Genomic DNA, 15,769 nt, shown 5'->3' on the forward strand with positions numbered 1-15,769 from the left:
TCCCTTCTCAGTAAACCAAGATGGTCTTCTGATTGCCTCTGGAAATGAATGGAAGCCAGATCCTGTCTGCAGACACATGCTGTATCTTTTTTTCTCAGATGGAATTCGTGGCTAATGTTGAAAAACTGGGACACTGGACATGTGGATCTGAGTTTTCAGATCTCTTGAAAAATCGCTGGATTTGGCACCCATGGGCCCTCATCACCTGGAGCAATCAGCTGGAAGTGAGGGCAAGCCTCCCACCTGACACAGGGGCTGTGTTCTTCAGCTCCCTGTGGTCCCACCTGCCCCTACTGTGCTATATCCTGCCTCCTGGGCTCATTCACCCAACTTGCCACCTCTAACAGATTACGGGACGCATTCAGGGATAACCCACTGAGCACCAGGCACTGTGCAAGTCTCTTGGAATACTTAAACGCAACACAGCTACTACCCTGGAGGAGCTGGTGTATAAACCAGTTAATTACAGTGCAGTGAGCTAAATGCAGCACAGAAGGCATGACCATGGCACAGCATGGGGTCTCTGCCCTGAGAAACTGGTTGGAGGTTCTCTGAAGGTCACTGAGCTGGATTTTGAAGGATGAATATGAATGATTCAGGCAGGTGGTTGGTGGGGAATATTGCAAACAGTGGGGGTGGAATGGAGAGCATTTATAAGATCTTCTGCCGAATTGCTGCCTGTTGCACAGGGGAAACTCTCAAGCCAGCAACTACCTTTCCCCTGATTGATGCTGGTCTGTCTACAACCCTCTGCCCAGGTCCTCCCATACCTTCCTTCTGTCAAAACACCAGAGAAGGTTACCTCTACCAGGAAGAGCCTGCCTGACTAATCCCCATTCACCTCCAGTTACTTCAACTAAGGCAACACTCCCATTCTGGAAAAACTGGCTACCTGAGGGTGATTCTGTTATTTGAGCTCTTTGTTTTGTTTTGGAACCTCTGACATTTGAAGAATAGACCAGCATTCCAAGTAATTGATCAGTAAGTGTTTATCAAACACCTATGTATTTGATTGGAACTCTTTCTGTCATATATATCATTTTTGGCTCCAACAATGACCCAGTTGAGAAAGAAGACAAACACAAACTGAAAACAGACTGCAATTCAGAAAACATTTATTAAATGCCTGATATTCACAATTTTTAAAATACCTCCATCCATCCAACATTTACTGAGCACTAATAGGGCCAGGCAGTGAGCTTGGCACCTAGAAATGGAGATGCACTGAAATATACAAGCTAGCAGGAGACATGGATAAATAAACCCCTTACAGTAATTTTCCTGCCAGAGCAATGTTCAAAGTACAGCAATAACTTTAAAAAGAAGTGTTGACTGCTCCCATGAATACTGAGCAGGTATCACGGAGAAGATAAGCTCCAGCTGCTTATCTTATTGACTTTGTATCATGACATTTTACAACATACACAAAAATATAGAGACGAGTACAACGAATCTCCATGTACCCATGACCCGGCTTTAAAAGTAGTAACTCATAGCCACTTTTTTTTCTATTATTATTATTTTTTTAACAGCTTTATTGGAGTATAATTGCTTTACAATGGTGTGTTAGTTTCTGCTTTATAACAAAGTGAATCAGTTATACATATACATATGTTCCCATATCTCTTCCCTCTTGCATCTCCCTCCCTCCCACCCTCCCTATCCCACCCCTCTAGGTGGTCACAAAGCACCGAGCTGATCTCCCTGTGCTATACGGCTGCCTCCCACTAGCTATCTATTTTACGTTTGGTAGTGTATATATGTCCATGCCACTCTCTCACTTTGTCATAGCCACTTTTGATTCATTTATACCTCCACCCACTTCACTCCATCCCTTTGTTTTGTTTGGAAGCCAATCCTAGACGTTTTAATCATTTCATCCATAATACTGAGCTGGAAATGTCTGGACTTTCCGCTAGTAACATCCTTCTCCCAATCTATTCTTTTGCCAGTGACTACTCCACCAGAGTTATATACCCTGATTCCCACCAGTAACCCCAAATCCTTGACTGGTTCAGGGTAAAGATCCAAGACTTTATTGGAGCCTCTGAGTTGACAGAAGGAAAAGCCTGAGCTGATCCAGTGAAAACCCCATCCTGCCTTATCTGGAATACTGAACATATTCTTCTGGTCCTTGGCCTTTGTAAAACTGCTAATTTCTTATAAGCTTGTTGAGCCCCTAATGTGTGGACAAAACGGGAGCTACATTCCACATTCCCATGTGCCCTTAGCAACCTTCCCAGAAACCTCAGACAGTATGGGGCTTGCTCTGCAGGCCAAGCTGCCCCAGATTTGCTTCCTGTCATCACCTTGATCTTCACTGGGTGGGGAGCCTGGTCACATCTGAACATCTGGCCTCTCTACCTTCCACCCTTCAGCGTTTCTCTCTCTCTCTGAAATGTACCAACATCATGCAATTAGTTACTCAACCCAGAACATTATCCTGGACTCCCTCTCCCTTCTAATTCTGCCTATTCGTTTACAGCCATCCACTACTGTCCACCTCCATCATCACCCTTCCATCCAGGCCACCATTCTCTTCCCTCAAGTACGGCAATATTTAAGCACTTTTCTGCCTTTGGCAACCCCCCCCCCACACACACCAATTCTCCACGCAGTGGCTGAGTGATCGTGAAACGACCTGCTAAAAACCCTCTCATGGTTCCTAACACCTATGGGATCAAGACCAACTTCCTTATCACTGCTAAGGAGGCCCTGCTTCTGCTCCATCTCCTCCCTGGCCGGCAACCCAAACGCTCTTTTCAGGGCCTGGTTTCTCGGGTCTCTGTGCTCTTACCTGGGAAGCGCCTTTTCTCTCGTAAATAGTGAACGCTACAACTACCGCGCCCTCGCTTACATGCGTTATCTCACATGAATCCGCAACAACACTAAGATATCATCTTCATTTTGCAGACGGACAAATTAAGGATGGGCACCTTACCCATGGTAACACAGCTAGTAAGTGGAAGAGCCCAGACTCGGATTCAGACTCACGGCGCCAGAGGCCACGGGCTTAACCACCGAGTGCCAGCCTGCCCGCATACCCCTCCATCGCTGCAGCGATCGCTCTCAGCGGCGGACCGCGCCCGGCAGCGACCGTTCCGCGACCAGCAGCTCAGTAGGAGGAACGAGGCTTCGGATTGGCAGCCTCCGGCGACGCCGGGGGAGAGGGAGGGCACAAAGGCGCAGGGGCGTCGCGCAGAAATGACGCAACACCGCGGCTCCTTAAAGGCGCCGGACTCTCGAGCGGCGCACGGCGCAGGCGCGTTCCGGAGGCTCCCGATTTTGCTCGCATCGCTGGGAGCCGGCCCGGGCAGACGGGCGCGAGCGGGCTGTGCAGACGGGGCGTGCGCTGGACGCGGGCGGCTCGAGGGGTCCGTTTGGGCGGCGTCCGGAGCCCGACCGGCGGGCTGAGGAGCGGGCGCCGCGATGGCCGAGGGCAGCGCAGTGTCAGACCCTCAGCACGCCACGCGCCTACTGCGAGCGCTCAGCTCTTTCCGCGAGGAGTCCCGCTTCTGCGACGCGCACCTGGTCCTCGACGGGGAGGAGATACCGGTACAGAAGAACATCCTGGCGGCTGCCAGCCCGTACATCAGGTGAAGAGGGGGTCGGGCGGGGCCGCGCTGCCCGGAGCCCGGGGGCGGGGCGAGGCGGGCGTGTCCCCGGAGCCCCTGGTCCCCACCCCCCAGCTGCCGGGGTCCCTCTGGTCACCGCTTAGCGCGGTGTCCCTCCCGGCAGACACCCCGGCCGGGCCCCACTCGTTGCCTCCCCGCAGGACAGCTCCTATGGCTTCGGCCGGGCCGGGCCCGTGCCCCCCACAGGACCCCACTCCCCCTGGAGTTGACCCCGGACCTCAGTCCCCCCGCCCTCCCTCCTCGAGTTCCCACCGCCCGGCGCTGGCCGGGGCCTCAGAACCCCGGAGGCCCCCAGACGCCGTCCTGGGCCGGACCCGGCCCCGCGACCGCGAGCAGGGCTTGGGCGGCGCCCGGGAAGAGCTGCCTCCTCGCCCCGGCCCAGCCCGCGGATCCCTGGTGAAGTTTGCCGGCCGTTCGCCTCCAAATCGACACATAGTGGGCCGGGCCCAGCGCCGCGAAAGCGGCCAGGGAGCGTCCCTCCCGCGGAGAAGCCAAACAAATACCTCCTCTCCGGGTGTTGGCAGAGGGAAAACCCTGTCGGATCTTTTTCTTAGGATGGACGATCCGACACCCCCTCCCCCCCAGCCCCAAGTTCTTCGCAAAAGTGACTTTCCACCCTTTGTGGGAACTCCTTTTAAAGAGAAGGGTAGTGCGTTATAGACGTTAAAGTAAGCTGTAGCACATTTTAAAAGACTTACTGTAATTCTCAGGATGCTGTTACAGCCCGAGGACCATGAGATTTTAGCGACTTACAGAAAGCATTTAAAACAAAGCTTAACCTGGTTTGCCAGCTCAGCTAACGAGGTGAATTAAAGGTTGATAGGACAGTGCTCATACAAGTGTGTCACATCTTGAGAGGGCTGTTATGTTACAGCAACTTTCTTGCAAACTGGGTTACTCTTTCAATAAAAAAAAAAAAATGCTAGAAGCTGGAGAAACTGCCTAGTAAGCTGGTTAAATATAGACTAATAGTAGAGAATGTCACTAGAATTGACAGGTCAGAAAAGGCAAAATGATGTGCGCTGCATTCTTAGTGCATTGTCCTAGCAGAACTCGGCACACAAACTGCATTTTAACCTTTGCATTGGCAGACATTTGTGCTAAGTCAGAAGCAGCTCAAGCGCTCTGGTAACTTCTGGCTCCTCCTGGCTCTCCTAAATCCACTTGCACTCTTTCTTTGTGGATTTAAAGGTGCGGTTGGGGTGAGTTGTCATTAGTGTGGATTTAGATTGCCAACATGACAGATATCTCATAGCTGGCAGTTCAAAGCTTTGAGCAGTCAATATAAAATTGGCATCAGCAAGCCAGCGTCTTCCCTGTATCCAAAGTATTCCCTGTTTGGGGAAATGGTTAGGAAAACTACTTTAGATGTATTAGTGTAGTTTTGTAAGTGACATCCAGCTGGCTTAAAAGAAAATTGCAAATCACCAAATACATGCTCTCTATTCCCTTTCCGTGGTTCATTTTTCTCCATAGCACTTGCCACTATAATATACCCTATATTTTATTCATTTACTCTGTGGATCTTCCCCACCCACAGTGTAAGCTCCAAGAGGCCAGGGACTTTCCTTTCGTTCATTACCGTATCCCTGGCACACAGAAAGACCAGTGCCTAGTGGTTAGCAGATGGGTTGAAGCAGGGACTGCCTTCCTTTATGCCACAGAAGACTGGACATGAGAGGACCGGCCCTGGTGCGTTTCCATTTCAGATGCTCAGTTGTCCCTGATTGAGAAGAGCCCTGCACCTGCTTTCTGCTCCCAGCTTTCACTCTTCTGCGAGTTGTCCATAGATGACTTCATCTTGGCTTCAGCTCACTAGTCTGATAAATGAGGGATGAAATGCGTCTTCATCTCATTTAATCTTTGACCCACACTGTGAAGAAGTAGGTAATAGTGCTTTGAGCCGCTCACAGGTCTGCACACAGGTTTCCAAAGGTAGTGGTATCACTGCTATATCTGCTGAATTAGGAAAGGTGGGGCATCCGCTTGTGATGTGGTGGCACGTATGAGAATATTTAGTAATGTGAAATGTTATTTAGACTAGCAGTATTTTTTTTCTCTATTTTTAGTTTTTTTTTTAAGATTTATTTATTTATTTATTTATTTTATTCTTGGTTGCGTGGGTCTTAATTGCGGCACGCGGGATCTTTGTTGGGGTACACGGGATCTTTCATTTCGGCACGCGGGATCTTTCGTTGCGGCGTGGGTTCTTCGTTGTGGTGTGGGCTCTTCGTTGCGGTGCACGGGCTTCTCTCTAGTTGTGGCCTGCGGGTTTTTCTCTCCCTAGTGGCGTGCAGCCTCCAGGGCATGTGGGCTCTCTAGTTGAGACGCGCGAGCTCAGTAGTTGTGGCGTGCGGGCTTGGCTGGCGCGCGGGCTTGGTTGCCCTGCGGCATGTGGGATCTTAGTTCCCCCGACCAGGGCTCGAACCCGTGTCCCCTGCATTGTAAGGCGGATTCTTTACCTCTGGACCACCAGGGAAGTCCCGCTAGCAGTAATTTAGATGTGAAATATTACTAATCGTAGTAGCAGAGCCAAAAGGGACTTCAGACCCCTCTAATCCAATTCTGTTACTTTCCAGATGAAGAAGTGGTGCTCGGTGGGCATTAGTGATCTGTATTACAGTGAGGTTATTAGCACTTAATGGTTGAACTAGGATTAGACTGCAGGTTAATGACACCTAGTCTCCTAATCGTTTACCCTACCAAGCTACAGCATTACTCACATGTAACTGTTCTTTGCAAGTCAGTAAGCGGTAGAGTTTACACAATATGTTATGATTTACGTGCTTATTAAGTACTTTCACATGCTGTCTCACTTTGATTTTCATTTTCAACCATCTTGTACAGTAGGCAGGGCAGATATTTTTGACATTTTACAGATAAATATGAATTAGTCAATATGTGTTTTTTCAGTGACTAATTGCTGTAACTTTATTTGACTGTTGAAGTGGTATATTTGTTCTTGGGTTTCTTTTAAAATTATCAATCTCAAGGCTACTTCAAAGTAATGTGACTAATTTGTGTTACTGCTTAGAAACAAACTTTAATTTTTGACACCAATGATGTTGGGCTTTTATAACATCTTTGTTTTGTTTGAATGGAACTTAAAGAATTCTGTTGAAACAAAATGAGTCTGTATGTTCTAGAACTTGATGTTTCTCATTTTCCCTTTGGAAGCTGAAGCATTTAGGTCTGTGATATCATTAATATAGGGATTGGGAGTTCAAAAGTTTGGTAGTCTCTGAAGTTTTATAAAAATCTGAGTTTTGTTTAATGTCTTCAGTTAGCCTGGTTTTAGTAACTGTCATAGGGGTCTGAAGTTGTGCAGTTTAGAAACAATGTTATATATTGCTTCTGTATCATCAACCAAGGGAACCAATCCAACACTGTTGCACTAGGAATTAAAACAACTCATTTGGCATACTTTCTACTAAATATAGAAGTCTTTTAGCCTTACTGGTTTACTCTTTTCCTGTGCTTTATCTTTGGTTTAACATTTGTTTTTCCTCCGGGTCGTCTTAGCAATCATACTGCCTTAGAAACACTTTCAGTATAAAAGGAAAAAGCCAGAAAAAACCCAAGTTCGGCCACAAAACCCCAGTGATAACCTGAAAGAAGATTATGTAGGGTGTGTGTCATGCAGCCTAAGATTCAAATGCTGTAGGGAAGACAGGCAGGAGCTTCCATAGTTCATCACTCACCCCAGTAAGTGGGAAGCTACTTTCCCAGCATGCCCTCTGCCCAGCATTTTCTCATGATCCTGAATGACATTTTTCCTTTGGTTTGTTGGGAAAACAAAATCTAAATGTAGCTGACGACCTTTAAGAATGATGACATTGAATTCATAGCTTGTAACAACGACCCACAGCAACCCTTTCCTTTCTCAGCAACCCTGAGACCTCCTGGGAAAGGTTCCCTGAGGCTTACAGGAAATTTCCTTTTCTCTTGAATATTGCAAAGTTTGCTTTGCTTCATGTCTGAGGCTCTTCTCATTCTGGCACAATTCCCTTGATCTGATGTGGAGTTCAGACTCCTCTCTTTCGTGAGCTGTGGTTCTTCGGGGGTAATGTATGTGAAAGGATTTGGCAATGAATTGCCGTGTGATTCTGCAGTGGCATTATAGTGGCTCTGTACAGGTTCCAGTCCCGCATAGTAAAGGAAAGAAAGATTCCCAGGATTTTGGGATCCTTTGATGAGTTAGCCAACAATAAGAATGGCAGTTTTGCCCTTGCTTTTTGAGAGAAAGCTGGTCTAGTGGGGGTGGAGTGGAGGCATTGGGCCTAGAATCCAGCCTGGATCATCTTGGACAACTTTTCTGGGTCTTAGTCTGCTCATCTGTGAAGTGAGGTTGATTGGGCTCCGTGCTGTTTTCGGTCCGCTTGGCGTGTCTGTGTTGTGGGGAGGGGGTCTGTCTCTGTTCTTACGGCTTTACTGTATCATGTAAAGTTTTGTTGCCCATTGATGTTAAAGCCTTTCCTTTGCCCTGTCACACAGGACGTGGTTGGGTATTCTGCTGTATAAATCTAGCCCTGTAGAGTTGTTTTGTAACAAGCATTTATTTTATGCTGTTAATCTGGATGCTTTCCAAGGCCTAGTTATTGATGAGCCTGTTTTGCCATTTAAATCTAAAATTTGACTCATAGATGATGCTGATGAAACTTCTTAAGGAGATGGTTGTGATCTCTGTAGGAGTCCAAGTTTCATGGTGATGCAGAAATTGTTATCATCCTTTCTTTAGGTACTTGAAATCTGCCCTGTATTTTATGAGCAGTAAAGTCCACTAGTGTTGTCTGCTATGGGCAGAGCAAGCTGTCAGCCCCCAAGTCCCTTTTCTTTCACTTGTGCTCTGAGTTCATAGTCACCTGTGTATGTAGCAGCTCATGAATGATTGTCATAAGGGTTTTGTATAGCAATTGTAACCTGTTAAGTTTCTTAGTTCTCAAGGGTTCAGCTAGAAGCTCCCGGTTCTGAGACTGTTGCTGAATCCTGAGCAGTCTTTAAATCAAATCAGCTGTACCTACCGCTTGCTGTCCTCTGATGGTGATGGGAAATACATTGGGCCTGAATATCTTTTGATGGATCTAGGCTTGTTTGTTTTTATCCAGCTACTATAAGGCATCCCTTACAACTGCTTAAAAAGATGAAATCTGTCCTGAAGGGCTTACAGTCCCATGGTTCAAAATGATCGACTCCATCCTTCTCCTCCTCTTCCTGCCCCCCTCCTCCCCTTCCCCTTCCCCCTTTCCCTCCCCTCCCCCTCCTCCCCTTCCCTTTCCCCCTTTCCCTCCCCTCCCCCTGCTTCCCTTCCCTTTCCCCCTCCCCCTCCTCCTCTTTAGTACTTGCAGTCATATTTGATTAAACCCTTTTCTTAACGTGAGTTTTCCAAAACCAATATTAAAGTATGTTGTCTTTTAGAAGATCGAAGAAGTATTTTCTCTGGGCTTCTTAAGGAAACTAAGAGCTTGTGAATTGGAGCTCTAAGTTTAACATAGATTACTTATTTCAGTGAAATATATGTGTTTATTTGTACAAGGCGGCGGTTGCCACTCTTAGTAGCAGTGAATGCTCTAATTCTGGACGGGTTCTCGGAAGGTTTCAAACGATGAAACAAATCAATAAAATTCTTGTTAGACTAGTGAATCTAACATAAAGTGAAGTGTTGAATGTTTAGATTTATTGTAGAACTTTCCTGAGGGTTGTCATTTTGAGTGATAGTAATGTGATAGAAGTAAATCCTAGCTCCACTGAGCACCAGCTGGTAAGTTCTCCCCTTTTACCTGTGCCCTCTGACTTTTACCTCTTCTTGCAGTGTGTATTTTCCTCTGCAAGTCCTCTTCAGTGTTCTTAAAGTAATTTTCATTATATAATTTAGAGAGTCAAGCAAAGTGCTTTTCCACATAGAAAGGTTGGTTCCTTGGATTTAGATTTGGGTAATAGAGACTGAGCATCCAGATTACAAAACCGCCTTATCCGTTGTTTACACTGTTCGTCGGTCTGTCTCATGATATCAAAGTGAGGCTTAAAATCTATAATCCATAAAGAAAACATAATTAGGACAAATAAGGAGTTGTTTGGATTCATCCTTCAGAAGGATACAAATCTATCATTTTGTGCACTAGAGCTATAATATAAATGCATAATTTTAAAGTTGGAATCCTAGGTTAAGGGTGGAGGTGCGGGGGTGTGGGTGTGACAGTTGGCAGGTTAGGGCTGCAGCCTTGAATTTGAGTGCTTCCCATGGGTCCTCTGCCTCCTAAGACCCGATGAGTCCAAAGAAGGAAGGAGATCAAAGATGGCAGCTGTAGCTCTATGGAGGATAAAGGTCGTGTGTCCATCTAAACGTCCTCTGTCACTCAGGTGGAGTTCTTGACCCCCATGCTCAGAAGAGCAGAGACTGAAGTCGTTTTCCTAAGTGTTGCCAAAGAATATCTTCACCACACAATGATCTAATGTCTCGTGTTTGCTGCTTCCATTTCTCTGTGGGAGTAAATTATAATTTTTTTTCTTCTTTTCAGAGAGTTTTAGAAAAATAGAATGCTTAGGGGAAAATGAGATCTTGGTGAAGTATTTTGTTAGATAAAACAGTTAGCCTTCAGGCAGTAAAGCTTTGGGAGGCAGCACATATCAGGTGGAAGGGGGGAAGACTGGTTTTTAAAAACAGACTGTTATAATGGGATATAGACCAATACAGTGTCCTTCGTTTTTCTGTTTAGAGTTAATGTGCTAATGGATACAGAACCTTAAATGTACATCTTTGTTCATAGGTATTTTGTGATTCTTTCAACTACTAAGTATTTTGGTATCTTTTTAGGAGCATTTTTAAAGACCATTTGACACTTGTGATTTTTATGTTAACACGATAAGATGAGTAGAAATATTGTAAAACATAGTTTGATAGTCATATTCGCATTCATCATTAACCAGTTGCCTATGCCTCTGAATAATTGTAAATTGTCTAGTACTGTTGAGTTCCAAATATTTTCAGACTTTTGTCACTGAAATTGTTTATATGAGTCCGTCCCTGAATTGGAGGAAACTGCATATTTAGGGTGTGAGGTTGGGATGAGTCTCTTCTGACACTTAGAGCACATTCACTGGGAGTGGCCGGCAGTGTGAGAAAGGTGGAATTGAGAAAAGCCATGGGAATCCTTAGAAAGAAAGGTCATTGATCACTGATTTCTATTCTTTCCTCGCTGGAGCCCACTTCTGCTTCAGGGATAGAATTGGAGGCCGGCAGAACCCAGGGTCTTCTTGAATATTCCATTTGGTTAGTCAAGGGAAGAGTTTCCCACCTCCGTCCAGCTTTTCCTCCTGTGCTAAAGCTGGTATGGGAAGTTCAGACTTACCTCGCAGATTAGAGACTTCTTTCAGGTGTTGTTGGTTGGTTGGTTTGTTTATTTTCCTGCCTGACTTCTTAACACTGCTGCTTGTATGAGCAGAGCTACCAACTTTGTTCCTTGCCCAAAAGGGAGAATCCCTGTTGCTGGCCGAGAGGGAGCAAAATTCTCATTTCTCTCACCTCCTGCAATGGAACAGGAGAAGAATAGGTGCTCTGTTCCCTTTCCTTACTGTCTGTTTTCCTATTGATAGGAAAGGGGACTATGAAAATGTGCACTATTGTCATGCTGCTGGTACATTCTTTAGAAATGTCAGCACCACCTTAACCCATATGCTTGTGGGATTGTGCTCACCAATAATAAAGTACAGTTCAAGAATTAACATTGTCATAATGTTGAAATGTGTCATGTATTAATTCATGACGGAGTTCCCTGTCAAGGGACCTTACATAACTAGTGTTGACTAATTAGGATTAATCATTCCTTCAACAAATACACAGGAGACACTGGGTATCAGCAACAGCTGGGTGCTGGGGGGAGACGGGCAGGAGTTTGTATTTCATGGTTTGCGGAGTGTTACACCTTCCCAGGCTCCATTGTCTTTCTTGGGTGCTGGCTGCCATTTGAGTGTATATTCAATGATCTCGCACAAACACTGTCAAAACTGAGACAGCACGTGGAGATCAAAATCACTCAACTTATTTTTTCCACCTGTGTGGCCAGTAAAGGAAAGAAACATAAAGCTAACAGTTTTTAAATTATCTTTGACGTTCACTTAATTTTTCACTACTGTACTGTGTAGTGTGGTAGTACCAGAATTTTAAGAATGGGAAAAGAAGGCTTCCCTGGTGGCGCAGTGGTTGAGAGTCCGTCTGCCGATGCAGGGGACACGGGTTTGTGCCCCGGTCCGGGAAGAACCCACATGCCGCAGAGCGGCTGGGCCTGTGAGCCATGGCCGCTGAGCCTGCATGTCCGGAGCCTGTGTCCCACAACGGGAGAGGCCACAACAGTGAGAGGCCCGTGAACCGCAAAAAAAAAAAAAAAAGAATGGGAAAAGAAGAGATTGACTTTATTTTTGGAGTAGTCACTTCTGAAAGTCTGCTCTAAAAAGTATAATTAAGATGTGGCACATACATACAACGGAATATTACTCAGGCTTAAAAAGAAACGAAATTGAGTTATTTGCGGTGAGGTGGACCTAGAGTCTGTCATACAGAGTGAAGTAAGTCAGAAAGAGAAAAACAAATACAGTATGCTAACACATATATATGGAATCTAAAAAAAATGGTTCTGATGAACCTAGTGGCAGGACAGGAATAAAGTTGCAGACGTAGAGAATGGACTTGAGGACTCGGGGAGGGGGAAGGGTAAGCTGGGACAAAGTGAGAGAGTGGCATGGACATATATACACTACCAAATGTAAAATAGATAGCTAGTGGGAAGCAGCCGCATAGCACAGGGAGATCAGCTCAGTGCTTTGTGACCACCTAGATGGGTGGGAGGGAGGCTCAAGAGGGAGGGGATATGGGGATATATGTATATGTATAGCTGATTCACTTTGTTATACAGCAGAAACTAACACAACATTGTAAAGCAATTATACTCCAGTAAAGATGTCAAAATAAAATAAAGAGTATACTTAGGGCTTCCCTGGTGGCGCAGTGGTTGAGAGTCTGCCTGCCGATGCAGGGGACACGGGTTCGTGCCCCGGTCCGGGAAGATCCCACATGCCGCGGAGCGGCTGCGCCCATGAGCCATGGCCGCTGAGCCGGCGCGTCCAGAGCCTGTGCTCCGCAACGGGAGAGGCCACAACAGTGAGAGGCCCGCGTACCGCAAAAAAAACAAAAAAAAAAAGAGTATACTTAAATGACTCATCTGATCATTCGCTACTATGTTAGTAACGGCAATTAATCACATGTACAGAAACAACTTTTTTAAATAGAATTATTTATTTACTTTTGGCTGCCTTGGGTCTTCGTTGCTGTGCGCGGGCTTTCTCTAGTTGCGGTGAGCGGAGGCTACTCTTCGTTGCAGTGTGAGGGCTTCTCATTGCGCTGGCTTCTCTTGTTGTGGAGCATGGGCTCTAGGCGCGCAGGCTTTAGTAGTTGTGGCTCGCAGGCTCTAGAGTGCAGGCTCAGTAGTTGTGGTGCACGGGCTAAGTTGCTCCGTGACGTGTGGTATCTTCCCGGACCAGGACTCGAACACACGTCCCCTGCATTGGCAGGCAGATTCCAGAAACAGCTGTTTTTAAGTAGCGAACATAGATCCTTGGCCAAGGTTTCCTAAATGCTCGTTCATTCATTCAACTTTTCTTGAGCGTTTACGTGTGGTGCTGCCGTGCTCTGGGCTTTCAAGGCTCCGGCATCCGCGGACTCCAGCTGGGGAGGCAGACAATGAAGAGGCCTCGTTACAGAGAGACGTGAGGGATGGGCGTGGTTGCCGCCGTGGATGGGTGAGAGGAGCACCGCTCTGAGGACGTGCCGCTTCACCTGAGATCTGGAGGAGAGCTTCAGTGTGAGCAGAGCTGGGGGCGGAGGGGCAGGGCACCGGGAGCAGAAGTGCTGCGCTCTGGAGACGGTCAGACTGGCACAGCCAGGGGGGCGGAGCACAGCAGCGTGAGGAGATGATGAGCGGCAGGTAGTGTGGCAGGAAGCCAGACTAGAGGGGTAGCAGGGCCTCGTAGTCCTGAGTTCAGGTTGGCACGTGCACTGCTTGCTCCCCAGCCAGATTAAACTTTAGCGGGAACGTCTCCCAGAGGGGCTGTGTGTGGGGAGCCAGCTGGGGAGGTGGCGGGTGTGGGAAAGGGACCTCAGAATTTTTTCTGACATGGGTTATTCCATGCAAGAGAGTTTAGGTTTTATTATAAGGCTTTAGGTTAGGCATTGATGGGAGTCATTTAGGAGGGCACTGCAATGGTTCTGACAGGAAATGAGGGTGCCCTGGGCTAGGGTGGGTCCGTGGACTTGGAGTGAAGTGGCTATAGTAGGGAGATTAGCAATAGGACTTGTTGGTGAGAAAAGGGAAAGACCCAGGAGAGCCCAGGGTCACTGCCTCAGTATCCCCAGTGACCAGTGTTTATCATCACTTGCTGTGGGTATAAGGACAGCTGTAAAAGACTGTGGAGTACAGGATCTGTCCTCAGAGTTTACAGCTTAGTTGTGGAGGCACAAAGTGCAGAACCAAGGCTCTTTTAATTGCATAGACACTTCTAGCCATAGGAGTTCCGAGGAGGAAGGACCCCTTGCGTGATCCCGTAAGGTTTTGTAAACAGAATTGAACACGGCCTAGGGGAGGAGTTGGAGGTGGGTGGGTGGGCGGGTAGGGGAAGGGGGGGCAAGGAGAAGGGTTCAGGTGAACAAAGGTTTGAGTGCGGGGGCTTGTATGCGCCCAGGGTAGTAAGTATACTTCCCCGGGGCTGGACTGGAGCCTTGGCTAGGCAAGTGCTGGTGGACGGGCAGGTCAGGACGGCATTCCCGAGTGCCAGGCTAGTTCGCTTAGATTTTTTTTTTTTTTTAACGTCTTTACTGGAGTATAAGTGCTTTACAGTGGTGTGCTAGTTTCTGCTTCATAACAAAGTGAATCAGTTATACATATACATATATCCCCATATCTCTTAGATTTTTATTCAGTCTTTCACCAGTAGTACTAGTGATAGAAACAGAGCTCTGCTTTAAGAAGGTGACTTGGAGGTTGTTTGTTCACAGGACCGAGACGGGGACCAGAGTTGCTTACGGATTCAGGTCAGCACCCCGTGGCGCTGTCCCGCACCGTGTCAGTAGTAATGACCGAGGTCGGGATTAGAGGAAGTAGCAATCGACTGCTAATGGATGTGGGAATTAGGCTGAGGGAGAGGGAAGAGCTAAGAGGTTTTGAGGCCAGCTGCTTAAGAAAAGTGGGGAAGGTAACGTCTGTCTTCGATGTGTCCTATTCAAGGTAGCATCGCCCTAGAAACCCCTTAATTACATTCTATGGAGTGTGACACTTACCTGCGAATGTGTGTGTTTCTCACCTCGGCCTCTCTTGACTTCCTGCTTTTTACTGGCAGAGGAATTCCTGTTCATCCTTCAGGACCCGGTATCCCTTCCTTTGTAACATTTTCCCAATTCTGCCAAATAATCCCTCTGTCCTACAGGCTTCTCTACAGTGTGTGGCATGTACATTCAGTGTACCACGTGTCAGTGCCCCGCTGACTTTTATTCAGTGGGGAGAAATAGAACAGACAGATGGACTGGGTGCTTTCAAAGCGTCCTTTATCTCTAGGGTCAGAGGCACTAAATCCATTAGTGGAAAGTCTGTAGGTAAGAGACTTGAGTTGACTGCAGTCTAAGTACTGATGAAGAAGTAGAAGATGAGAGTTCAGGATGCTGTATACACTGCTTCCAAACAAGATGAAACTTTCGGCTGTGACATTTTACTGTATAGCTGAATATGTATTGGGGACTGGGGGAGAGGGGCAGAAGAAACCATCTTAGAACAGATTTTAATCAGAAGAGAGTCTTTAATTTTGTCCCGTTTCACATGGCGCAGTCAAGCTCAACAAAGTCCATTTCTGGTGCCAAGAAACCTGGGAGAAGGGTCCAAATTCTTTATTCAAAAATGGTAGCTCCAGTGAGAGAGCTTTTGTCACAACATGACTAAAGAATTAATAGAGAAGCATTCATTCCCTTGACAACATTTTGGAAGGCATTTTCAGCTTCAGGTTGTTTAGAGAAGTTTATAACAGTAGATTATAAACTAAGAAGGCGCCAGAAGCAGAAAGATCATTGTGAGATGCTGAAGTGCAACTCATCCTGAGCT

At 46.7% G+C, this 15,769-nt stretch overlaps 1 protein-coding gene across 13 annotated transcripts in view; it reads left to right on the forward strand.

Moving 5' to 3' along the window:
- Nucleotides 1-3,184: 3,184 nt before the first annotated feature.
- The window catches only part of GAN (gigaxonin), a 102,075-nt gene continuing 89,490 nt past the window's right edge, over nucleotides 3,185-15,769 (forward strand). For 7 of the 13 annotated variants that reach the window (XR_009537196.1, XR_009537195.1, XR_009537197.1 and 4 more), the window contains exon 1: nucleotides 3,222-3,596. Coding sequence is in view for 3 of the 13 variants with exons in the window: in XM_060131652.1 (XP_059987635.1) it covers nucleotides 3,430-3,596 (167 nt within the window). In the remaining 10 variants the exon portion in view is untranslated. Of the gene's footprint in view, nucleotides 3,597-15,769 lie in introns of all 13 variants that reach the window. The other 6 variants (XR_009537192.1, XR_009537191.1, XR_009537190.1 and 3 more) reach the window with 3 other exon arrangements.

Source organism: Lagenorhynchus albirostris, chromosome 19 (assembly GCF_949774975.1).
Source record: "Lagenorhynchus albirostris chromosome 19, mLagAlb1.1, whole genome shotgun sequence".
Classification (NCBI taxonomy): domain Eukaryota; kingdom Metazoa; phylum Chordata; class Mammalia; order Artiodactyla; family Delphinidae; genus Lagenorhynchus; species Lagenorhynchus albirostris.